General features: G+C 24.0%; 1 protein-coding gene across 2 annotated transcripts in view; it reads left to right on the top strand.

Moving 5' to 3' along the window:
* The first annotated feature begins 1,160 nt into the window (after positions 1–1,160).
* The window catches only part of LOC117176193, a 64,911-nt gene continuing 40,220 nt past the window's right edge, over positions 1,161–25,851 (top strand). The window contains exons 1-7 of one of the 2 annotated variants that reach the window (XM_033366299.1): positions 1,161–1,347; positions 1,428–1,895; positions 8,919–9,271; positions 12,855–13,129; positions 18,429–18,826; positions 21,606–21,783; positions 24,385–24,596. In XM_033366299.1, the coding sequence (XP_033222190.1) occupies positions 1,340–1,347; positions 1,428–1,895; positions 8,919–9,271; positions 12,855–13,129; positions 18,429–18,826; positions 21,606–21,783; positions 24,385–24,596 (1,892 nt within the window). In that variant the 5' untranslated portion in view covers positions 1,161–1,339. Of the gene's footprint in view, positions 1,348–1,422; positions 1,896–8,918; positions 9,272–12,854; positions 13,130–18,428; positions 18,827–21,605; positions 21,784–24,384; positions 24,597–25,851 lie in introns of both variants that reach the window. The other variant, XM_033366300.1, reaches the window with a different exon arrangement.

Raw genomic sequence — 25,851 nt, 5'->3', positions numbered from 1 at the left:
ACTAATTTTCAAGAAATATTCATATCCGAATCACAGCCAAAAACAGGTATTTTCGATGAAACAGTTGAATTTTCAACAATATAGATAGATTTTCACTTGAGAAGAAAATGTCAAGCAACTAAAACAGATCAGTTTTCAATCAGACATTTGCACTCTCAATTAAAAAAATTGAATTTTCCACCGAAAAAAAAGAATTTTTAAACGAGAAGGATTAATGTTGACAGAATTGTCGAAATTATTAATATCATAAATATAATCTTAAGTTGAGACTTTATCTTTGTTGGTTCAAAAATCAACTCTTTGCTTAATAATTGAACTCATTTGTTCGAAAGTTATTTTTTTGATTCAAAGTTCAAATATTTGCTTGAAAATTGAACTATTTTGTGGAAAACTCGTTTTTTTGTAGCTTATCGGACTATAAATCTGGAGTAAATGAACCAGAGAGGCTGCATCGCGGGGTGTACCTACTCTGGGGACCTGACGGACTCTATAATCAGACTTAACGGAGGTTTTGGAACGCAGAGTTGAAAATTAGCGGAACACGTAAAATAAAACAAATCAAAAACAATGAGGGGCCTGTTCTGGGACACTCTTCTAGCTCAGCGTTTACCAAACTAGTGCTGCCAGCAGATTAGCTTGCCGCTGGCAGGGGAAGCCACCCCGGGCCGAGCAGCTAGGTAGGCTCCGAGACAGGCTCCCCACTGCGAGCAGAGGTCTACTTTCTTTGACTTTCGTATGCCTATCACGAATGACTCTTTCATTATTATGAAATGACAATGGCTGAAATTATAAAGACTTAGCTCAATTAAATTTTTATTAGCTGAATGAATTTCGTGATATAATTAAAAAAAAATGAAAACAAAGTTCTTGAAAATCGGTTAATATCCAAACTAATAAATGAAATATTTGCAAATCTTGTGAATCCAACAAAAGTGTCTATGCATAATTTAACGACATTTAACGCATTTTAATATTAAAACGCATTTTGAATTTTTCGCACGTTATCTAAAACTCTGGGTTCCGGTCAGCTCCAGAGGCGCAGTAGTCTGCGCCGAAGTGAACGAAAATACGTCTTGTGCATTGCGATACCTCTTTATCTTGCACCATGATATATCTCTGGCCATCGTAGTCATTAGTGGTCATCATGAATGGTCACGCAATATTGCATAGGGTCATCATTTCAAGATGATTTCAAGAGTGTTTTGACGTTTACTGATTTCCAAAGTATAAATGGGATTTTAGATTAAAAAATGTGAGCGGTGCGAAAAGTGATATCGTACAAAGTATCAAAATAAAGTGAGAATGTGAAGTGTCTGACAGAAATACAAAATTCTAGAGTATGCTGAGGTTGAAGAAATTGTCAATTTTTAATATTGTCAGGAATGTTGAGAGTGCGTAAATAAAGGTATTTTTTATTTATAGAATAGATCAGGCCTCAGAATGGCGAGACGTTCTTTAAATGTTTTATTGACCGAAGAAGCCATTTCTGAGAAGAATGAAAAAGCCATTAATTTGATAGATGAAAATCTATTCAAATTACAATGCATAATTAAAGCAAGTGATATTCGTTTATGTGCTCGACATGAGTCTAGTGGAAAGGAATTGCTGGCTTTTACTATTGGAACGCTAGATCTTGGTCTTTACTATCTCGCTGATACTTCTCAGCCACCTGTAATAAAAAATGTGCCATGGTTTCAAGGATCCTGTAAAGCAATAACAGCCCTTTGTTTTGATCCTTCTGGATACGGACTCTTGATAGCGTGCGTGGATGGATCTTTACATATTATACCTGCAGGAGGCCTAGTCGATACTAAAAGAAAAACACCCCAAAAATGGAAAAACGTCGATGACATTGTATCATTTCCATCTTTAAATTCACAGTCATTCTGCTCTCGGTAAGAATATTCTCTTTTCAGTTAACTAAAGGGTCTTCCATAAAATACCTTATAAATTTTGGGTTATTTTTTAAACCCTCGTCCCTAGAGGGAATTTTATGGGACCGGGGAAACTCGGGAATTGACAGTGAATTTATTTTTTGACCGGGAATTTTACAACTTTTTAGAATAAAAATGTTTTCCAAATATGATTTCAACCGTCTTTAAATAATTTTCTAAATTGTGATTTTTCTAAATTATTGTTTCACTTTAAAAATTTTTAAATTTTCAAGCATATACTATTTTAATTTAAAGAATTTTAAAATGCAGTTCTAAAGGTTAAAAAAAAATGAAAAATTAGAAGTTTTTAAAATCGAAGAATTTTTTTTATAAAAAACAGGGTGGCCGCCGGACCGGGAAACCGAGAATTTTACGAATTTTCAGAAGAAAAATCTGCCCAAGTTTGATTTTAACAGGTTTTAAAATAATTGAAATGCAGTTTTGAAGATTTAAACAGTTACAAATTAAAAGCATTTAGAGTTGAAAATTTTGGAGAAAAAATAGTTTTATTTTATCAACTGTAAATATAAATAATATTATTTAATCCAGATTTTCAGGTATTTCTTTATATTATTTTTATATTAAATTTCATAAATAAATGTATTAATATATTATTTCTAATCATTTTTTCAGCTATTAAAAATTGTAAACTTGCGTTTTACTATTTTCAACTTAAAAATAAATCCATAATCATTTAGTCATAATTAAAGGTTTTTATTCAATTTAAAATATTGTGAGTCTAAATTATTTAATTTTTATCCCATTTAATTGGAAATTTCTTAATGTAGAAAAAGAATAAGTATTTAATATTTAGCAATATTTCGCTGTTCATTTAAGACGATTAAATTGAAACCAAATATAAAACAAAAAAACAATTTGAAACTGAATAGTTTTACATAGAAAGCTTTGAGTCTTTAGATTTTCGAAGAACTTTTAATCTTTTAGCGTTACAATTTTAATTTTTTTATTTAAAAGTGTTTGATTTATAAGTGAAATTGTTAAATTTTGACGCATAAATAACAATTGAATACTTATTGTTTGCAGAAAAAATGCTAATAATTTTAAGAGGTATGTAAAAGTTTTGAAAAGATTTAAAATTAATTAAAAACTTGTAATTATTTCAAGTAATTTAAACGAAATGTGTTAACATTTTTTTCAGAACTTCTAAATATATTTTTAAATTAATCGAAATTTTCCTGCAATTTTTGAAAATCCAGCAAATAAAATCCTTAAAATCTTCCATATTCTTCTTTGATCATTCTTTAAATCTCTTAAAATCTTCTTAAACTTTCTCTTACAATAATTTTTCAAAGTGAAAAGTCATTTTCAATTTACCTTAGAATCTTAAGAAAATTTTTATTCTTTTGTAGTCTTTCACAACTCTTTAGAAAATTCTACATTTTTAGGTTGACATCTGCAAAAATCTAAATTTTATTTTAAATTCGGCTGTATTTCAAATTATTTCAAGTTCTAAATTTAATTCGAATATTTTTAAAACTTCTAAATATCTCTTAATATTACTTTAATATTTTTACAAATAATAAGTGTTCTATTGTTACTTATAAATTTAAATTAAACTTTTTTAAATCGGCAGGATTTTCTAAAAGTTATAGAAATAATTAAATTTTTTTGAAATATATTTAAAAGTTCTGACAAAAAATTCAAAAATGATTTTGAATTTGGAAAAATTTTAAACCACTTCTAGATTTTTCAAGATTTTGAAATAAATTTTAAAGCTTTTGAAAGATGCCTAGACTATTTGAAATAAAAAAAATAACTTCTAATTTAAGAACTGTTAAGTTAAAAAAATTATTTTCCAATTTTTAATGTGTCTAGCTTAAAATTACTTAAAATAATATAATTTTGAACACTTTTGAAGTTCATTGCTTGATTCTTTAATTTAGACTATTGAAAATGTTAACGTGCATTTACATTTTTGGAACTTAATTTGAATCGTTCTACTCTAAAATTGATCAAAGTTTTTAATTTTGCATTTTATTTGCATTTTACTTAAAACTGTTCAGTTTAAAAGTGTTAGTACCTTCCAGTTTATACGTGTAAGTTATTGAGGATTTAAATACACAATTTTTTAATTAAAAATTTTTAAACTTCAATTTTAAAAGTTTGGAATTTAAGGGTTCCACTTTCAATGCTTTAATTTCTTATTTGTTGTTTATTACTTTATATGGAAAATTTTTTACAATATAGTTTGATTTTTTAAATTTCTTTGACCGTGAAAAATGTTTGCGAACCGGGAAATGACCGGAAATTTTTTTCTTGGATTAAAACGGCCACCCTGTGCCCAAGAAATGAACATATGCTTTTTTAAATTAGAGAGTTGATACAGATCAGGCAATTCCAGAAAGTCAGGGAATTTTCGAAAAGTTAAAGATAAAACTAATTTTATTATTATGGTTAAAAATCGCAACTACTTGGTTGGAAATTAATCTCATTTGTTTGAGGATTCATACTATTTTGTTATAAATTCATCTTTTTTGGTTAAATTCAACCATTTTTGGTATAAAATTAAAATCCTATTTGGATAAAATATGACATTTTTCGTTAAGAATTTATCCATTTTGGTTAACTATTCAACTACTTAGTTGGAAGTCGAACTACCCTGTTAAAAATTTATTTATTTGGTTGTTAATTCATAATTTTAGTTGACAACGCTTTTTTTGTTCGAAATTTAAATATTTGATAAAATTTCTGTCTTATCGTTGAAAATTAATTGTTTTAACTGAAAATTTAATTCATACATATTTTGTTGAAAATTTATCATCCTAAGTAAAAAATTCAAATATTTGGTTTAAATTTCTATATTTTATTGAACATTCGAATTTGAGGGAGAATATTTAAGTTTCTTGGTGACTAATTCATCTTTTCGGTTAAAAATTAAATTCTGTATCATGTATTTGTTTAAAAATTAATTTTTTTTTATTGAGATATATCATTTTAGTTAAAAATTCACTTTAACTATTTCATTTTTTTGTGAAAAATTTACCCATTTTGATAGAAATTTCATCTTTTTCGTTAAAACATGTTCTGCTTTGTATCAAATTGAACTATTCTAATTTTGGTTTAAAACTCATTTCTTTGGCTGAGAATTAATTTCTTTTTAGTTTAAATTTAATTTTTTTAACTGACGATGTAGTTATTCCATTTTTTCTTAAAAATTTATATTTTTAGTTAAACATTAATTACTTTTTCTGAAAACTGATAATATAATTTATCTGTTTTAGTTCAAAATGTATATATTTTATCGAAACTGTCTATTTTTTGGTGGAAAATATATCTTTTGGGTTCAAAATTGAACTATTTTGTTGAGAATTCATTTTCTTGTTGGAAAATTGATTGTTGTTTTAACTGCAAATTTAATGCTTCTATTCTTTGATTTAAAAAATTAATTTTTTAAATGAGAAAAAGCAAACTATTTTGTTAAAAATTCATCTTTTTTAGTCGAATTCAACCATTTTGCTATAAAATTAAAATCCTTTTTGGATGAAATATGAAATATCAGGTTTTTTTGTTGAGAGTTCATCCTTTTTGGTTGAAAATTCAACTGCTTATTTGGAAGTGGATCTACTCTGTTAAAAATTCATTTATTTGGTTGATGATTCATCATTTTAGTTGACAAAGTTTTTTTTCAAAATTTAATTATTTTGTTGTTTTTATATGAAAATTTAACTCGTACATATTTGGTTCAAAGTTTATCTTCTTAAGTTGAGAATCCAAATATTTGGTAAAAATTTATTTATTTTTGTAGAAAATTGATCTTTTTGGTAATAAATTGATCTATTTTTGTTGAAAATTAGTTCTTTCTAATTTAGAATTAACTTTTTTACTGAAATTGTAACTGTTCAATTTTTTGTCAAAAAATTATGTTTTTTGACATCAATTTAATCTTCTTGATTAAAAATTATACTATTTCGTTGAAAATTTACTTTGAGTTTATTGAAAATGAAGTTTTTTACTGAAAGTCAAATTATTCCTTTTTATTTGAAAATTTATCTGTTTTAGTTGAAAATTAAACTATTTGTTGGAAATCCGTCTTTTTTTGTAGCAGACTATTCTCATTAGTTGAAAGTTCATCTTTTTGATGAAAAATTAATTTTTGTAGTTGAAAATTTATTTTGTGGAAAATTCGTTTCTGTTTTGGTTGAAAGCTTATTTTATTAACTGAAAATTTAAGTATTTTATTTTTAGTAAAAAAATTATCTTCTTAGTTAAGTATTCATCTATTTATTTAAAAATTATTATTTTTTTTTTAGTTCAAGACTTATCATTTTAGTTCAAAATTCACTATAACCATTCGATTTTTTGTGGAAAATTTACCTTTTCTGGTAGAAATGTCATCTTTTGCGTTAAAAAATGTTGAAAATTCGTTTCTTTTTACTTGTAAATTAATTTTTTTAACTGACGATGTAACTATTTCATTATTTCTTGGAAACGTATATTTTTAGTTATAAAATTAATTACTTGTTCTAAAAACTTATTTCTTATTTACTTTTCGAACTTCAAATTGTACTATTCTAGTTTTGGATTATAAATGTATCTTTTTTCATTGAAAATGTTTATATTTTATTGAAACTGTATCTTTTTTTGGTAGAAAATGAATCTTTTGGGTTCAAAATTGAACTTTTTTGTTGAGAATTTTTTTAGTTGAAAATAGAGTGTTTTCAATAAAAAATTTAACTCTTCTATTTTTGTTAACAAAATCTTTTCTTGAATGAAAAAAACAACTATTTTGTGGAAAATTCGTTTTTTTTTCAATATATAATTTTCTACCATTTCAATTATTCTAATTTCGTTGGAAATTGTTTTTTTTTAGATGAAGGTTCATGTACTTTGTTAAAAATGTGTCTTTTGGTAGAAAATTAATATTTTGGGTTGAATATTCGACAAATTATTGGATTAAATATTCATATTTGTATTTGAAGGTTCATCATTTTAGTTAAAAATTCATTTCTTAGTTTAAAAATTTATCTTTTTGATTTGAAAACTCAACTAAGAAGTAGAAAATAGAAAATTAAAAAAAAAATTTTTATTTAGAAAATTTACTTTTTGTTTAAAATTTATATTTTGGTGTTGAAAAATTAACTGAAATATTTTTTAGTTGAAAGTTCCACTTATAAAAAAAAATGTTTTTCATTACATATTAATCTGTTTTAGTACAAAATTGATCTTTTTGGATAAAAATCTAACTATTTGGTAGAGAATTAAAATATTTTTTTAAACATTCATCCTTTTTGGTTGAAAAAATTCGTCTTTTCAGATTAAAAATTCAATTTTTTTCGTAGAAACTTATTTTTTTGTTATGAAAATTCAATTTTGATGTTATTGAGTTAATTGGCATCTTTTTTGGATGAAAACTCAACTTTTTTTGTGATAAAAAATTCTTCTGCTTTAAGATAAACTTCTTCCTTTTTGATAAAAATGCAACTATTTTCTAGAGCATTCAAAAATTTTGTTAAAAAGTCATCCTTTTTGGTTAAAAATTCGTCTTTTTGGTCTTAAAAATTCAATTTTTTTGGGAGAAAATTATTTCTTGTTAAAAAATTCATTGTTTGATCGTGAAAACTGGATTAAAATCTTTTTCAACAGAAAATTCAACTATTTTTTTTAATTGATCTTTTTCTTTTAAAACTTTATCTGTTATTGATTGTTAAAGATTTATATGTTAAGTTAAAAAGTTATCTCGCTTGTTAAAGGTTTAATTGCTTTGTTATAAATTAATCTTCTTTAATTGAAAATTCAACTACTTGGGTCAAAAGTTAAACTACATTGTGAAATTTTTTGTATTGAAGGCTTATGTCTGCTTGAAAATTTAAATTTAAGTGGAAAATACTTCTTTTTTTGGTTTAGAATTCATTTTTTAACAGAAAATATATCATTTTCATTTTTTAAGATTGATGTTTTTTAGTTAAAAATTAGCGTTTTTTGTTGTAAAAAAATTATTTTTTAGCTCGAAATTTCCTTTTTTTTTGCGTAAAAATTCATCAATTTCGTAGAAAATTAATTTTTTGTTGAACAGTTTTTTTGTTGAAAATTTCATTTTTGTACAGAAAATTTGTCTTCTGGTTTGAAGGTTCAATAATTTAGATAAACTTTTATTTATTTTTTGAGTTAAAAATCTTTATTTGTTGGAAATTCGTAGTTTTGGTTTTAAAATTCTTTTCTTTTGTTGTATAAATTTCATTCTTTTTTGATTAAAATATAAACTATGACACTTTTTCGTTGGCAATTTGTCTTTTTAGGTCGAATATTCAACTATTATGTTCAATATTCAATTATTTTTTTGAAAATTCCAGTATTATTAATAAATTATTTCATTTGCAAATTTTAAATTTGTACATGAAACACTGTAATTACTGAATATGTCTGAGCTAGAAAATAATTTATATATAACCGCTGATATAACCTGAACAATAAAAATATTGTTAAAAATCATAAATTCATTTGAATTTTCTTAAATTCTGGCATATTCTCGGTTATATAACCTGAACTTAAATTGTCGGGAATTTAAAAACTCTATGCTTAGATCGATAGTGTTGATTTCCATTTTCCCTGTTGATGAAAGATATCGCCAGTGATCGATTGTTACCATCTCTGATGGTAATACAGATTAATTGGATAATTGATGGTATAAAACGTAATACGTATTTTGTCCAAATTCGTAATTTGGTAGTTCGATTCTTGGTTTTATTTTCTAGAATTCTGCACATTAACTTCATTATTAGACGTTAAATAGAACTTTAGATTTGATTATATTATTATTTTAATTTCTAAAATGTTAAAACGAAACACCTTGCTAAAGCCAACGTGTGTTTCTGAAAAAAGCTTCTTGTTTTGACATCTGTAGTAGCTTAATGGTAAAAGAAGCCAATCGGTAATCGGAAGGCCTGCGCGGTTCGATTCCAAGTGGAGCGAAGAATTTTTTTTCAGAAAAAAATTTAAAAAAAAAATTGAATCCTTTTCTTCTAGACCCAGCTCATTGATATGGTGGCAGTGCATGGCAGTTTCTAGTCAAGTTGCAATTGTTGGAACTGAGCAAGGGGAAATATTATTCATTGATTTAGACACTGGACAACAGGTCGGTTTTACACGAATTGATGGACATGTATCTAGTTTTCAAATTTGCCAAGACTCTGAACTGGATACAGTTAATCTCATCATAACCAGCCAATTGAAAAAGCAGTGGCACTTGGTTTTGGAACAACCTGCGAAAGGTTACGTTTTTATGCACAATAATGGTACGGCCTCTAGTGAATCCTACTCACAGGGATCCAGTGGTCATTCAGAAAATAATGAAAAGACTTTTGCTTCTACTATAAAACGTAAGAAAAATTCTGATTTTAGGAATTTATTAATCGGTTAATTTCGCAAAACTTCCCCTTTTTATCCGTTTCTGCATTAATATTTTACTACTAAATTATTAAAACTATAACAACCATTGTTGGTTTTACTGCTACAAAATTATTCAATTCAAAATTAAATTATGCTACCTTGTGTAGTGAAAGTTTAATTTTTTTGTTTAACTTACAGATTTAATTATTAATATAACTAATTTATAATAATAACATAATAAAATTTTTTTATTGAAATGGACAAAGTTAAATAATTGAAAAATTTATTATAAAAAATTTATGAACAGTGCTGAACAGTCTCAAATTTTATTTCTCAATCTTACGAATAAGAAATTTACAAATGTTTGTTTGCCGGATTTCGAAATAAAAATATTTAGGATTTAAATAAAACTTTAGATTAATGCTGTTATTAAAAAAAAAAGAAATCCGAGAAATTTTTAATAAATTCCAACAATTTTAAGGAATTTTTAAGATTTCAGGTTATTTTTAAAACTTCTAAGGAATTTTCCAGAGCTTTTAATTTGAAGTATTTTAGGGGATTTAAAAAGATTCCAAGGATTTAAAAAAATTAATTTAATTTATTTCAAGTGATTTTAAAGCGTTTGAAATATTATAGGATAAAGAATTTTCTAAAATTTCTGAAGATATAGAACGATTTTACAGGACATATGTTGCTGGAAAATATTAAAAAATATTTCCGAAGATTTGAATGATTTAAAGGGATTTTATAACTGAGGTATTTTGAAGGGTTTTAAAGGTTTGAAGAGATTTGGAATTTATCCTGAATTCTTTGGAATTCTGTTGAATTTGATGAATTTACTGACAGTTTTTTAATTTCCCTTGAATTTCTATAATTTTACTCTTTTCTGCTTAATTCAATGGATTAAAAAAAAAGTCATTATCCTTATAATCCTTAATAATCAAGAGCTTTACAAAATTTAAAAAGAATGTAAAGAATTTTAAATAATTTGGATTATTTTAAAAGGTTAAAAAGAAATTTTTTTTATTGATTTCAGTAATTTAATGTCATTAAAGGTTTTGAAATACTTGACAGTATTGTAACAGATTCTCAGACATTTCTAAGGGCTTTAAAAAGTTTCAAAGGCTTTCAAAAGATTTCAAAGGATTCGAAATATTTTAGGAAATTTTAAAAGGGTCTCAGAATTTTTAAATTTATTTTATTACTTCAAAGGCATTGAAAGAATAAAATATTTTAGGGAATTTTAAAAGATTCATAGGCATTTTCAAGATATTAAAAAAATTTCCAGGGATTTTAATCATTTTAAGGGATATCAATATTTTAATGGATTTCAAAGAATTTTTCACCAGACATGAGGGATTTCGTAAGGTTTCGAAGATTTGAAGAGATTTTCAAATATTTTTGACAAATGATTTGTGATTCGCCATGAATTCTTATTAATTTATCCTACATTATTTTCAATTCTTCTAAATTTTCACTCAATTCTACCAAATTCAATTAATTATTCCATATTTTTTAACTATTTTCAATTCACTTGGGTGCTTTTTAAATTGCGGTTCACTTTTTTCTAAATTCACTCAATTCTACTTAATTAAAAGAATTAAAATTTTTTTTTAAGTTTTTAAACTCACCTTCAATTCTTAAACATTTCATCAAATTCTTTAAATTCCCTTGAATTTTTCTAATCTTATTTGAAAGTTACTGAAATCAATTAAGTTTTTTAATATTTTCACATTGTTTTAAATTCAGTCAATTTTGTTGTTATTGTAATTCACCTTGAAATTTTATGTATTTCATTTAATTCTTCTTTTTTATCATAAATTCCTCTAAATTCATTCCAGTTTTACGGAAGTCAATGGAATTTTTTTCCAACATTTTTTCCAATTCATTTGAATGTAAATTGAATTGTTGCGAAATCATCTGAATTTATCCTTATCGTAATCACGTAAAATCTTTTGAAATATTTGAAAATTTTACGAAATCCATCGAAATATTGTAAATTTCTGTAAAATCCCTTGAAATATTGAAAATTGCTCGAAAATCTTTACAAATTTAGGAAAGCCTTTTGAAACTCTTGGAAAACCAGTGAAATCTTTAAAAATCTATTAAAATTCTTTTTCCTTTCCCTTGAAATCTTGTAAACTACTCTGAAATGTTTTAAAATTCCGGGAAATCCTTCGGAATCTTTCACAATCTTTTGAAATCTTTAAAAATCCTTTGTAAATCATTGAAGTCTTTGAAAATCTTTCAAAGATCCGAGAAACTTCTTTAAATTTGTTTAAAAGTGTTTTATATTCTTCAAAATCCTTGGAAATTTTTAAAAAAATTTCTTAATTCTTTAAAATATCCTGAAATCCATTCAAATCTCTTAAAAATTCTCGAAAACCCGTAAAATCTTTAAAAATATTTGTAAACTTTGCTAAATTTCTTGAAATTTTTTTTTTTGAAATTCATATAAAAAAATTTTGCTTTGTGATAGCTTTTGAAATATTTGAAAATCTATTAAATGTCTCTTGAAATCCTTCAAAATCGTTTGAAATCTTTTAAAAATCTTTTTTTTTTTGATGTTTTAAAATCCTTGAAAAGTTTCTAAAAAACTTAAAATCCTTCGAAATGTCTGGAAATCCGTTAAAGTCTCTTAAAATTTCTCAAAATCCCATTATATCCTTTGAAATGTTTGAAAACCTTTTAAAGTTTCTTTAAATAATTTAAAAAAATGAAATGTCGTAAAAGCTTTAAAATCTATGAAATCCTTCGGAATATTGTAAAATTCTTTGTAATCGCGTAGGATACTTTGCAATATTTGGACATCTTACAAAATCCCTTTTAATCTATTTAAATCTTGTAAAATTTCGTAAAATCCTTTGAAATTCCTTAAATTTCTCTGAAATCCTTAAAAATTTCGGAAAACCTCTAGAAATCCTTGGAATTCTTAAATCGATTAAAATGCTTTGTAATCTTCGTAATTTCGCTAAATTCTTTAAAAGTTTTTGATATACTCAAAATCCTTGAAAAAATGTTTAGGAAGTTTCTTCAACTGATTAACAATTTCTTCAATTCCATTTTACAAAAAAAATGCCCTTTGTAATCTCTGAAAATCCTTTAAAATCTCTAAAATTGGCTTGTAATCCCATAAATTCTTTGAAATCTTTTAAAATCCTTTAAAATTTCCACTCGTTTGTAATTCCCTAAAATCCTTCGAAATCTTTCATTCTCAAACGAATCGAGAATAAATAATAATTCATATGATAGGAGCTGTTACTTTTGAAAGTATAACAGAAAATCTTAAGAAATATAACGTCTTACTTTGCTGAAAATTTCTCTTTAGGCACGAAAGCTAAACAATTTGGAAGAATTTTTTTTCTCTCTTGACTGAAAATTTTTTATTTTTTCAAAATACACCTTTTTGGTTGGAAAATTTAACTTTTGGGTTCAAAGTTGAACTACTTTAAAAAAATAAATTTTCTAATAGCTAGACTCGATGATATATATTCACTTAATATTTATTTTAATTTGATAATTAATTCGTAATTAATAATAATAATTAATTAATTAATTTAATATTTTCCCTAGGATGGCAAAGCCGATCTCGACTGAAAGGACTGAAGCAGCTTTCTTTTGATAACTTCAGTATTCTTAGAAAAAAGCCATCTAAAAATAAAACTAGCAGTTTCGATGAATCTCACGTATCAGGATCAATTGATTCAAGTAATTATTCACTATGTATTGGCTCTGACAATTTGATGAATCCAGCGCCAACAAACAGTCCTGCGTTTCTTGTTGTGCAATACGCAGATCATGGACGCCGGCTCTACACACGATATTTTTCGCCGAAAAACATTTTAACAGTAAGCTAAATTAATCATTCATTTTTATTATATATTTTTTTTAATCTAGATATGGAATCATCGATATATTACTTAACACTTTTAAGTACCTTAGATTAAAATGAGTAAACTTTAAAAATCGTGGTGCAAAATTTGAAAATGATTAATTTTTAATGACTTCTAATTAGTTTCAAAATCCTGATTTAAAAATACTTCAAGTTTTATGCAAAGTTTGGAGTTGTTCAATTTTCAACACTTCAAGTTTGAATTCAGATTAATTTTTTAAGTTTCCAATTAGAAAACATATTTCAACATATTTCAATTTTGAACGCTGAAAGTGACGGTGATTTTTTGGCAGAAATAAGATTTTTTAGTAAAAAAAATGTATCCAATTACTTTTAATGTTATTTGACACTTATTAGTAATAAGTTCATCGTATTTGAAAATTTTATTTTTAATGAATAACGTAGACCAATTTAATTTTTTTTTTCACTTCAGAAGCTCAATTTATAAAATGTTAAAAGTTCTTAATTTTTAGAGGTTTCTTATTTTAAATATCACAATGTTATAGTTTTAAATTGAAATATTTAAAATTGCAGGACAATTCCATAACGAAATCTTTTTAAAGCTATATTTTAATAATTGAGGTAGTTTTCTGCTAAAAATGTACGAAATATTGAACATTTCAAACTTAACTAAAAAAAAAAAAAAAACAATATTGAATTGAAAGGATTCAAATTGTTCTTTTTCTTCTCAGCAATGAAATCATAAATATAGCAATATTTTTGTAATATTTATTTTTTATTTCTAGCTTTCAATATAATATCTTAAAAGTATCCGATTTTTAGTTGAAGATTTTAAAAATTGAGTCATTTAAAATTGAAAAACATTTGATTGAAAAATTTCAAGAATGAATAATAATTCTAAATGGAGTCTTAAAATTTAAACGATTCGAAAATTGTGTTGTTTAGAATCAAAATAAATCAAAATTAAACTCTATGAAATTGATACCTAAGTAATTGAATAATTTGTTTAATTATGAATGTTTATAATTTTAGGGTTCTTTATTATTATGTTAAACACTGAATTTGCAAGTTTTTCCTCACAAGTTTCAATTTTGCAATTAATTTGAGGTGATTGATTTTTGGAAAGTATAATTAACAATTTGAAAATAGTTTGCTTTTCTAAACGATTTAAATTTACTTAAAATAATTGACATTGTAAAGTATTTGGATATGAAAAAGTTTTAAATCACATTTCTTGGTAATTACAATTTTTTTCAGTTTTAAATAAAGTTTGGATTCGTTTGATTTCCAATTTATTCTTTTTTGACAGTGAAAATGACCGAGAATTAATTTTTTTATCTTAGAGAAATTAGTCTTAATCATTTTCAATCATAAGTTGTAATTTTCTTAAGTATCAAAAATTTTAAATTCTAGACTTTCAGAAGATTTAACTTTGAAACATTGAATTTTAAATTGTTAAATTATTTAAATTCAAAGGTTTCCATTTTTAATTATTCAATTTTAAACGCTTTTAATTAGAAATAATGTAATTAAAAGTTCTATTCAGTTTAAAATGATCAACATTTTCAAATTCTAATGTGAATTTATTAAATTTTGAACGTTTTAAAATAGAAATTATACAATTTCAACTTCTTTATGCAACTTTCGAAATTTTAGTCTAAAATTTCTCAATTTTGAGAGCTTCTAATGTAAAAATTTTCAATTTCAAACACTTAATTTTAAATTATTTCATTTGAAACGCTTTTTTAAAGGAATTATACAAGTTTAATTAATTATTTTACATAATTCTTTTCGAAATATTGTTTTTTTTTTAATTTCACCTTATCAAAAATTGTTTGATTTGGAGCGTTTTCAATTCAAAATCGTTCTACATATTTTCTAAATTTCAAAGGCTTTCAATAAGAAATTATTAATGATTGTTTAAATAACTTGAAAAACTTCTGACATTTAAAATTTGGTCTAATAATGGATTTTCAAATTTTTTATATTTTTAATGTTAGGCAATAAATATACAGAAATTTAAAGTGGAGAAGTTGAAAGTTTTTAAGGTTTTTAAAATAAAAAAAAAACCTTTTGTAAAGATTGTAAAATTGGAAACTTTTTATAAAGTTTGAAAAACTAAAAATCCTTTTTTAATTTTTAAACATTAACGTGAACCGATTTCTTAACTCAGTTGCCACAACATTATTAAAAGTTGTAAATTTTCTAATTAATGTAGAAAAGTTAAAATACGTTTCACTGATCGAAACGAGAAAAGATTATAAAGTCCGTTTTTAAATTTGAAATTGGTCTTCCAGTAATTATGTCCAAAAAAATGTAACTACAATGTTTGTGAATATTTGAAAACAAGCATAAAAAATTTACAATAATTTTTGCACCCATAGGAAAATATTTGTATTTTTTCAAAATCTTAATACTTTTAACCCTCCTGTGGTTGGCCAAAAGTCATATCCAAAAATTTAAAAAGGAGCCACAGGGGCTAGGGATTATCCCCAAAAGTAACGAAATTATTGAACTTTTAAAACAAAATTACGAATTTTATATACAAAACAGTTGAGTTATAAATCAAAAATATGAAATTTTAATAATAAAAGTAAATTTTATTTAAAAAGAGATTAGTTTTCAATAAAATACAAGAACTTTCAACCCAAAAGTTTAATTTTCAACTAAACTAGATTAATTTTCAAACAAAAAAATGAATCTTTAACAAAGTTTAATTTTTACTTTAAAAACTACTGTTTTCAACCAAAAATGGCAGAGGTAAATTTTTAATTATTAAAGTAATTTTTCAACTAAAAAAAAGGAAATTTCAATAAAATAGTTCAATTTCCAACCAAAGAGAAAAATTTTCAACTAAAATTTGGAATCTTCAACCTAAAAATACATTTTAAAGAAAGTAGTTCAACTCTAAAACCTAGTTGTTGAATTTTTAACTAAAAAGATAAAGGATTAATATTGTACAGAAAAAAAGTAATTTTTAACCAAATTCCAGAATTTTCGAACAAAAAGTTGAATTTTCAACTCAAAAATATTAATTTTTCAAGAAAAAGATTAATTTAATACAAAAAAGACGAATTTTCAATCAAAATTGAAAATTCTTAACACAGTAGATGAGTTTTTAAATGATTAATTATTCGCCGAAAAAAAGGAATTTTTAAGAAAATTCAAGGATTCTCAACCAAAAAGTTGAATTTTCAACTAAAAAATATAAATTTCTAACAAAAAGATTAATTTTCTACCGAAAAAACTAATTTTTAACCAAATTCAAGAATTTTCAAACAAAAAGTTAAATTTTAAACTGAAAAATATGAATTTTGAAACAAGAAGATTAATTTAATACCAAAAAAAAAGAAATTTTCAATCAAATTCAAAAATTCTTATCCAAGACGATGAATTTTTAAACAAAGAGAATAATTTATTACCGAAAAAAAGGAATTTTTAACTAAATTTAAAAATTCTCAAACAAAAAGTTGAATATATAACTTAAAAAGATAAATTTTGAAAAAAGACGATTAATTTAATACCGTTAAAGAGGTATTTACAATAACATTAAAAAATTATTATACAAGAAGATGAATTTTTAAACAAAAAGAATAATTTTTTACCGAAAAAAAGGAATTTTTAACAAAATTCAATATTCCTTAACCAAAAAGTTAAATTTTCTACTAAACAAAATATATTTCTAAACGAAAAGATTAATTTACTACCAAAGAAGACGAATTTTTAATAAAATTTAAGAATTCTCAACCGAAAAGTGGAATTTTCAAGAAAAAAAGAAATAAATTCTAATTTTGAGAAAGTTGTTCAACTTTAAAACCTAGTTACATTTTTAATTAAAACGATTAGTTTTTAAATATAACGATTAATTTTGTGCCGAAAAAACGAATTTTGAACAAAGTTAAGAATTCTCAACCAAAAATTTGAATTCCCAACCAAATATAAGAATTTGTTAACAAAAAGATTAGATTACTATTCACACAAAAAAATTTTCAAAATAAAATTCAAAAATTGTCAACCAAAAAATGGAAGTTTTAACTAAAAAGATGTATTTTGGAAGAAGATTAATTTAATACCAAAAAATATGAATCTTCAATCAAATTAAAAAATTCTTAGCCAAGAAGATGAATTTTTAAACAAAAAGAATAATTTTTGACCGAAAAAAGGAATTTTTAACAAAATTCAAGAATTCATAACCGAAAAGTGAAATTTTTCACTAAAAAGATAAATTTCTAAACAAAAAGATTAATTTACTACCAAAAAGACGAATCTTTTATTAAAATCCATGAGTTCTCAACCAAGAAGTTGAATTTGTAACTAAAAAATACGAATTTTTAACCAAGTCCAAGAATTCTCTACTAAAAAGTTGAATTTTCAACTATAAATTAGAATTTGTTAAAAAAAATATTAAATTACTAAACACACAAAAAAGAATTTTTAATAAAATTCAAGAATTGTCAAATGAAAAGTTAAATTCTTAAACAAAAAGATTAATTTACTACCAAAAAATACGAATGCTTAATAAAATTCAGGAGTCCTCAACCAAGAAGTTGAATTTGTAACTAAAAAAGATACATTTTTTAAACAAACAAACGAATTTTGAACAAAATCCAAGAATTCTCAACCAAAAAGTTGAATTTTCAACAAAAAAATAAGAATTTGTTAATAAAAAGATTTTAGATTAGTATTCACACAAAAAAATTTTTTAATAAAATTCAAGGATTGTCAACCAAAAATTTGAAGTTTTACCTCAAAAAGATGAATTCTTAAACAAAAAGATTAATTTACTACAAAGAATGACGGATTTTTAATGAAAGTTCAAGAATTCTCAACCAAAAAGTTAAATTTTTAACTGAAAAAGATGAATTTTTTAACAAAAAGATTAATTTACGACCAAAAAAGACGAATCTTGTATAAAATTCAAGATTTCGCGATCAAGAAGTTGAATTTGTAACTAAAAAAGATGAATTTTGAAACAAAATGACGAATTTTCAACAAAACCCAAGAATTCTCTACCAAAAATTTGAATTCTCAACCAAATATAAGAATTTGTTAACAAAAAGATTAGATTCCTATTCACACAAACAAAATTTTTAATAAAATTCAAGAATTGTCAACAAAAAGTTGAAGTTTTACCTCAAAAAGATGAATTCTTAAACAAAAAGATTAATTTACTACCAAAAAATCAGTAAAAAATGGCACAGAAAAGCATTACGTAATATATTTATTTATTTATTTATTTACATATGAACGACCCCTAAGTATAGGTGTAATTTTTGGAATTTATGATAACTTAGGTTCACGAAAACAGTACATCACTACTACCTCTGTGCGTACATAAATTACCAGATTATAGCAAGGATGTCCTATTGACACATCACTTATTTTATGTAATCGACGTTCACCGTCAAACATTAAGCATTATTTCTCGCGCTCTCTCTCAAGATAAGCAAAACGGAAATTCACAATTTAATCGAGAGTCTGTCGTCGCTCGATTTTCTTTTGGAAAAAGGAATGAAGTTATCAATGGATTGTTTATAGCAAATGCTAGTAAAGAGCTTATAGAGAACGCTTTTCACAATAACGAAGATACTTACACGATTCCAAAGTTTATTAAAGATCTGAAAATTAAACTGGTCCATCAAAGTCCATGCATCATTGTCACAAATTGTGGAATCTACAGAGTCACTTTGAGGTGAGTACTATTTGTTGGTATGAGTGTATTTTTTTTTAAATTTGAAACTAATTTTTCTAACTCAAAATTTAACTAAATTCTATTTTTCGTTGAAAATTGATCGTTTTTAGTTTTATATTCAAGATTCACGTTGAAAATCTATGTATTTTGGTAAAAATTCAATAGTTTGCAATTTTTTTCTCTCTCTCTTGACTGCAAAATCTTTCTTAGTTGAAAATTTTAATTGAAAATTCATGTAATTCATTTTTTTGGTTAAAACTTTCTCTATTTCAGTTAAAGATTCATATTTTTAGTTGCAAAATGCATCAGTTGGGCTGAAAATTGTGTTTTTTTTTACTGAAAATTTAAGTATTCCATTTTTGGTTGAAATTTGATCTTTTTTTCTGCTTGAAAATTCCACTCTTTCGTTAAAAATGCATGTATTTAAAAAAACCTGTATTCTTTTTTGTTGAAAATTCAACTCTTTGATTAAAAATTAATCTATCTTGTTGAAAAAGCAATATTTTCACTTAATTAGGAATTCGGTATATACTTAAATATATTACTTTTATTACTTTTTCCTAAATGTTGAAACATATTAAATCACTAGAAACTGGAAAAAATTATTTATAATAAATTCGATTGTTTTTAAAAATGCGAAATATTTGAATGGCTCCATAGTTTGAAAAATTCTACCAGGATAAAAACATGAAATGCCTAGAAAGAACCTGGAATTGTGAGGGAATTTTAATCTGTAATGTCCACCATTTTATAGTTTTTAATTTACATTAACACAATATCGTAAGCTTTTAATATTTCGAACTTAAATCCTGAATATATCAATTTGCTTATGTTATTCTTTTAGCATAAAATTGACCACAAAAATACAAAAATACAAAAATCGTGATAAATAACTTTCAAATTTAATTCTTCAAAAATTGTAGAATATAAAATTGAAAGCGCGCTTTTGTTCTTTAACAAGCATTTGGAATTAAACCATTTTACAGGTATACTTAAAATTGTTCACTTTTAAAGAATTGGAAGCAAAGAATTAATGAATTTATAACTTAACAGTGGACCATTTTAAAATTTAGGTAATTTAAATTAGAAAAAAGTATTAACAAATGAATATTTTTAAAATTAAATTTACAAATTTCCAAGGTCCTTTCTACTCTACTTATTTTATTGGAAATTCATCTCTTTGGTTGAAAACCAATTAAATTTTCTTATGTTTCTAAAATTCCAAATTCCAGACTTTCAGAAGCATTAACTTTGAAACATTAAATTTTACATTGTCAAATTTTAATCGCTTCGCATTGAAAATTATTTAAATTCAAAAGTTAAAAATTTGTAATTATTCAATTTTGAACGTTTTGAAGTAGAAATTATACAATTTCAACTCACTTGTTCAACTTTCAAAATTTTAGTCCAAAACTTCTCAATTTTGAGAGCTTCTAATGTAAAAAATTTTAATTTCTAACACTCAATTTTTAATTATTTCATTTTAAACGCTTTTATTTAGGAATGATACAAGTTTAATTGATTAATTATTTTATTTCATTCCATTTGAAATATTGTCCTTTTTTGTTTTTAATTTCACCTAATCAAAAATTGTTTGATTTGGAGCGTTTCCAATTCAAAATCGTTCTATATATTTTTTTAATTTCAAAGGTTTTCAATTAAAAATTATTAATGATTGTTTAAAAAACTTTAAAAACTTCTAATATTTAAACTTTGGTCTAATAATGGATTTTCAGATTGTTTATATTTTTAATGTTAGGAAATAAAAGTACCGAAATTTAAAGCGGAGAAGTTGAAAGTTTTTACTGTTTTAAAAATAAAAAACCTTTTTTAAAGATTGTAAAATTAGAAACTTTTTGTAAAGTTTGAATAACTAAAAATCGTTTTTTTTAATTTTTGAATATTAACGTGAAACAATTTCTTAATTCAGTTGCCATAACATTTTCAAAAGTTGTTAATTTTTTATTTAATTTGGACAAGTAAAAATACCTTTCTCTGATCGAAACGAGAAAAGATTATAAAGACTTTTTTTCAATTTTAAATAGGTATTCCATTAACTATGTTCAAAAAAATTTAACTTGAAGTTTGTTAATATTTGAAAACAATCGGACTAAATCCAATTTTTGTTTGTAAAATCTTCGTTGAAAATTATTTTTTTTGGTTGGAGTTTCGTTATTTTATTGGAAATTCATCTCTGATTGAAAACCCTTTAAAAAAAAAAAATTTTTAACTGAAAATTGAACTATTGTAACTTTTTAGTTTTTTTTTAAATTTTGGTTAAAAGTGAATATTTTGAACTGAAAATTTAACTAGTTTATTTTTATCGGGAAATATATTCTTTTTAGTTGACAATTGAGCTATTTTGTAGAAAATTTATTTCGTTTGATAATTTGTCTTTTTTGGTAGAAAATTAACGAATTTTCTACAAAAGCTTTTAAAATTAAAAATGCACATTTTTAAATTCTTAAAAATTAAAGATGGAAAGTTAATTGAAAAGTAACGAAAAAGCATTAATATTTGAATATTTTTAACTTAGCTTTTAAGTTTACCAAGCCCCTTTCCAAATTAATCAGAGAAAAAATTGCGGTAAAAATAAAATCATGCAAGAACTAGTTATTCAAAATTGAATTATTTGAAATTTATAAATGTTCCAAATTGAATATTTCAAATTCATTGCCATTTAATTTCTTTGTAGGTAATTAATTACTACAATTTAAGCTTGCAATCATAGTAATATTGTTTATCTTTTTTGCTATTAATTTATAATCAAACTTTACAGGAGTAGTTTGTTATCACTTTTTATGGATTTGATAATAAGTCGAACAGAGCTGGATAAAGCGAAAAGGTTAGCTAAGATATTTGGATTAAACGTACGACAATTATTAGAATATGCAGGAGATATTCTTTTGGCAAACGATAGATTTTATCAAGCGGCTACATTGTATAAAGAAGCTAGGGTAAGTTTTATGAGCAAGTCTGGGGGAGTTTTACTACACACCAGAGTGCGCGATCTGCTTGGATCCGAGTTCTGTGAAAATTTAAATTTAATGTGTGAAAATAAGCTTTTTTTATACAAATTATTAATAAAAGTTTTTTGTTTATTCCTAAAATAGTGGATGGTTCAGTTAAACAGTTTGAAAATAAAAATGGTTATATTTCAAGTACGGTCAGTTTTTCTTGCATAGTTCTGAAGAGTTCACGTTTCATAGCACATGTTTTCAAAAGTTTTCTAATTTTTTTATGGTGAAAACTAAAAACAACCATATTTAACAATTTTTAAATAACTTTTTTGGAGAAAAATAGTTTTTTGTTTGGACTGAATTCAACTGTTTCTGATTAAAATTTTATCGGTTGAAGTTTCTTCTCTTTGATCGAATATCTTATTTGTTTTTGTTTTATGTTGAATTTCACTGCTTTTAAGTTAAAATATTTTTTTATCAAAATATCAACTATTACATTTTACGTTGTTTTTTGAAGATTAATCTCTTTGGTTCAAAATAAACTATTTTGATGGAACTCAGTTTTTTTTTCGTTGAAAAATTATTAACTGAAAATTTAACTTGTCTTGAATTTTATTGAAAATTTATCTCTGGTGGCTGAAAATTTATATTTTTGGTTGAAAACTCATTTCTAGGTTGAAAATTTAACTAATTGTTTTTAATTCGTTTTTATTTTCTCGAAAATTGATCCTTTTCGTTGAAAATTGCACCGTGAGTTTGAAAATTGGCTTAAAAAAATATTCTACTTGATTACAAATTCATTTATATTGGTTGAAAAATTAATTTCTCTGGTTAAAAATGTAACTACTTTGTTAAAAATAATTTTTTCGTTATCAATTTATTTTTTACTTAAAAACTCGACTTTTTGGTTGAAACTTTTTTTTGCTTTTTTGTTTAAATTCAGCTGTTTTAAAAATTTCAATATCACAAACTTTTTTCTTTGGAATATCAAATATTCACTTTTTCCTTGAAAATTCATTTTTTTGCTGTTGAAATTTACATTACTTTGTTAAAAAGTAATATTTTTGGTTAAAGATTCATTACTCTAGTTGAAAATTCAACTATTCTATGAAAAATTGTTTTTTATCTGAAAATTTCAATATTCTATTTTTTGTTAAAAATTAATTTTTTCCCCGTTAAAAATCTATTAACTGAAAATTTAACTTGTCCATTTTTTGGTTGAAAACCCGTCTCTTTCAACTTAAAAATGAACCATTTGGATAAAATTTCATGTATTTTATTGAAAATTTGTTCCTTTTGGCTGAAAACTAATATTTTTGGTTGAACCATGATTTCTAGGATTAAAAATTTAACTATTTTTTTAAAATTCGTTTTTATTTCTTTTTTAGTTGATCTTCTTATTTCAAAATTTAGCTGTGTGTGAAAATTTACTTTTTTTTAAATAATTAATATTTTTGTTAAAAATTTAACTACTTTGTTAAAAATATTTTTTTTTGTTAAAAAATTATTTTTTTTATTCTTGTTTCAAAATTCATCTTTTTGATTGAAAAATGATTATTTTTGGTTAAAAATTTAAGTATTTTATGCAAACCTCCTTTTTTTCGGTTCAAAATTATTTTTTAACTGAAAATTTAACTATTTAATTTTTGGTTACACATTTTTTTCAGTTGCAAATTAATTTCTTTCGATGAAATTAAATATTTAATTTAAGATTGTCATTTTTATTTTTATTGAACTTTTTATTTTTTATTTTATATTACAATATTTTTTGTTGGAAATATTAAATATTCAATTTTTGGTAAAAAAATTCATCTTTTTTGGTTGAAGATTTATTACTTAATGTGAAAATTCCACTATTCTATTGAAAATTTCGCATTTTTTGTTTGAAAATTAATTTTATTTTAACAGAAAATGTAACTATTCCATTTTTGGTTGAACACGTTTTCTTTTTTAGTTTAAAATTTGCTTCTTCTTTTGCAAATTGCATATATTATTGGACATTTAATTATTTATCTGAAAATTTCACTATTCCATTTTTGGTTCAAAATTAATTTTTTTAGTAAAAAATTTAACAATTCTGTTGAAAATTCGTTTACTTTCACTAGAAAATTTACATTTTTTAGTTAGAACTTTAAATATTTATTTAGGAATTTATGTATTTTGTGGAAAATTGGCCTGTCTAGTAGAAACTTAATCTTCTTGTTTGTAACATTCAGAAATATGCAAGAAAAAGTGAGGAGTAATAAAAATATTAAATTTTTTCTCTTCAAACTGAATGACTTACTCTTTCACTTTATTTTACAAATTAATTATAAACTTTTATTAATAATTTGTATATGAAAAGGTATTTTTGATTAATTAAATGTAAATTTCCGCAGAACCCAGACCCGAAAAATGCATCAATATTAATTTGGATGTTAAAACGATTATTTCAGATAAATAATTTTTGAACCACAAGAAAAAAACTGCCGAATTAATTGTTTTAACTATCAAATTTGAATTAATTAAAAAATGTAAACTCGTATATTTACATCTTTAAATGGTAATAATATCTTCTGAATATTAATTAATATTATTCTTATATTTTTAATGTTACAGTGTCGGCCGTCAAAGATTTTTGCAAAACTCGCATCGGTTGGATGCACATCTGAACTATTAAATTGTCTCGTGCATTGCCTCGAACATCCTGCTCCACTTAAATTGTCAATTGTAGAAAAAATGTCCCTGTCTAATTTGAGTATTATCGCTTTTACGGAATTGTCAGTCAGGGCTACAACGCAGAAAGAGCAACAAATTTATAAGGAATTTATGTATGTTGAATCAGATTAGATTTTTATTTTTTACATGTAGCTGGCCTCACAGTCCCTGCATCTCCTATTGTAACCTATTTTCAAGATTTAGGGCCAAAGGTACCCTATTTGCAGCCCATAATTTAACTTGAGAAAATTTATAATAAGATGGCAGCTTCCAAAATTCAGGGAATTTGAAGAAAAAGTAGCAAATCGGAACATTTCTGTAAGAAGTAACTGTAAAAAAATAATCAGGATTATTAATCGGTTAAATTTAGTCCCCTTCTTTCTCAAATCACTTTTTAATAATTTTTTTCAATAAAAAGATCACATTAGTCACTTTTTCTTCCAATAAAGTAACCCATGGGTTAGGGATCATCTATAAAAAATAATTTTAAATAAAAAAAAAAGAATTTTCTACCAAATAGTTGATTTTAAAAAGAAAATTATTGAACTTTTAAGACAAAATGACGAATTTTATTTACAAAACAGTTGAATTACCAAATCAAAAATATGAAATTTTGATAAAAATTTAATTTTATACTAAAAAAAGACGAATGTTCGATAAAATAAAGAACTCTCAAGCAAAAATTTGAATTTTCAACTAAACTAGATTAATTTTCAACAAACCAAATTTTGTAACAAAAAGTTGAATTTTACTTAAAAAAGAACGGTTTACGATAAAAAATAGATTAGGTAAATTTTGAATTAACAAAGTAGTTTGTCAACCAAAAACAATTAATTTTGAACAAAATAGTTCAATTTCCAACAAAAGAGAAAAAATGTGAACTAAAATTTGGGGTTTTCTACCAAAAAATGTAGCTTAACGAAAGTAGTTCAACTTTAAAACCTTGTTAAATTTTTAACGAAAAAGATTAATTTTATACCGAAAAAGCGAATTTTGAACCAAATTGAAGAACTCTAAATTAAAAAGTGGAATTTTATACTGAAAAATACGAATTTTTAAACAGAAAGTTGAATTTCACTTAAAAAAGAACCGTTTTTAACAAAAAAAAGGTAAGTTTTGAATTACCAATGTAATTTTTCAACAACAAAAATTAATTTTGAAGAAAATAGTTCGATTTACAAACAAAGAGGAAAAATGTTAACTCAAATTTTGAATCTTCAACCAAAAAATGCAGCTTAACGAAAATAGTTTAATTTTAAAACCTAGTTGTTAAATTTTTAACCGAAAAGGTAAATTTTATAACAAAAATATTAATTTTCTACTGAAATAACGAATTTTTAACCAAATTCAAAAATTCTCAATTAAAAA

Source organism: Belonocnema kinseyi, chromosome 7 (assembly GCF_010883055.1).
Source record: "Belonocnema kinseyi isolate 2016_QV_RU_SX_M_011 chromosome 7, B_treatae_v1, whole genome shotgun sequence".
In the NCBI taxonomy this organism is placed as follows: domain Eukaryota; kingdom Metazoa; phylum Arthropoda; class Insecta; order Hymenoptera; family Cynipidae; genus Belonocnema; species Belonocnema kinseyi.
This window is presented reverse-complemented; position numbering and strand designations above follow the sequence as displayed.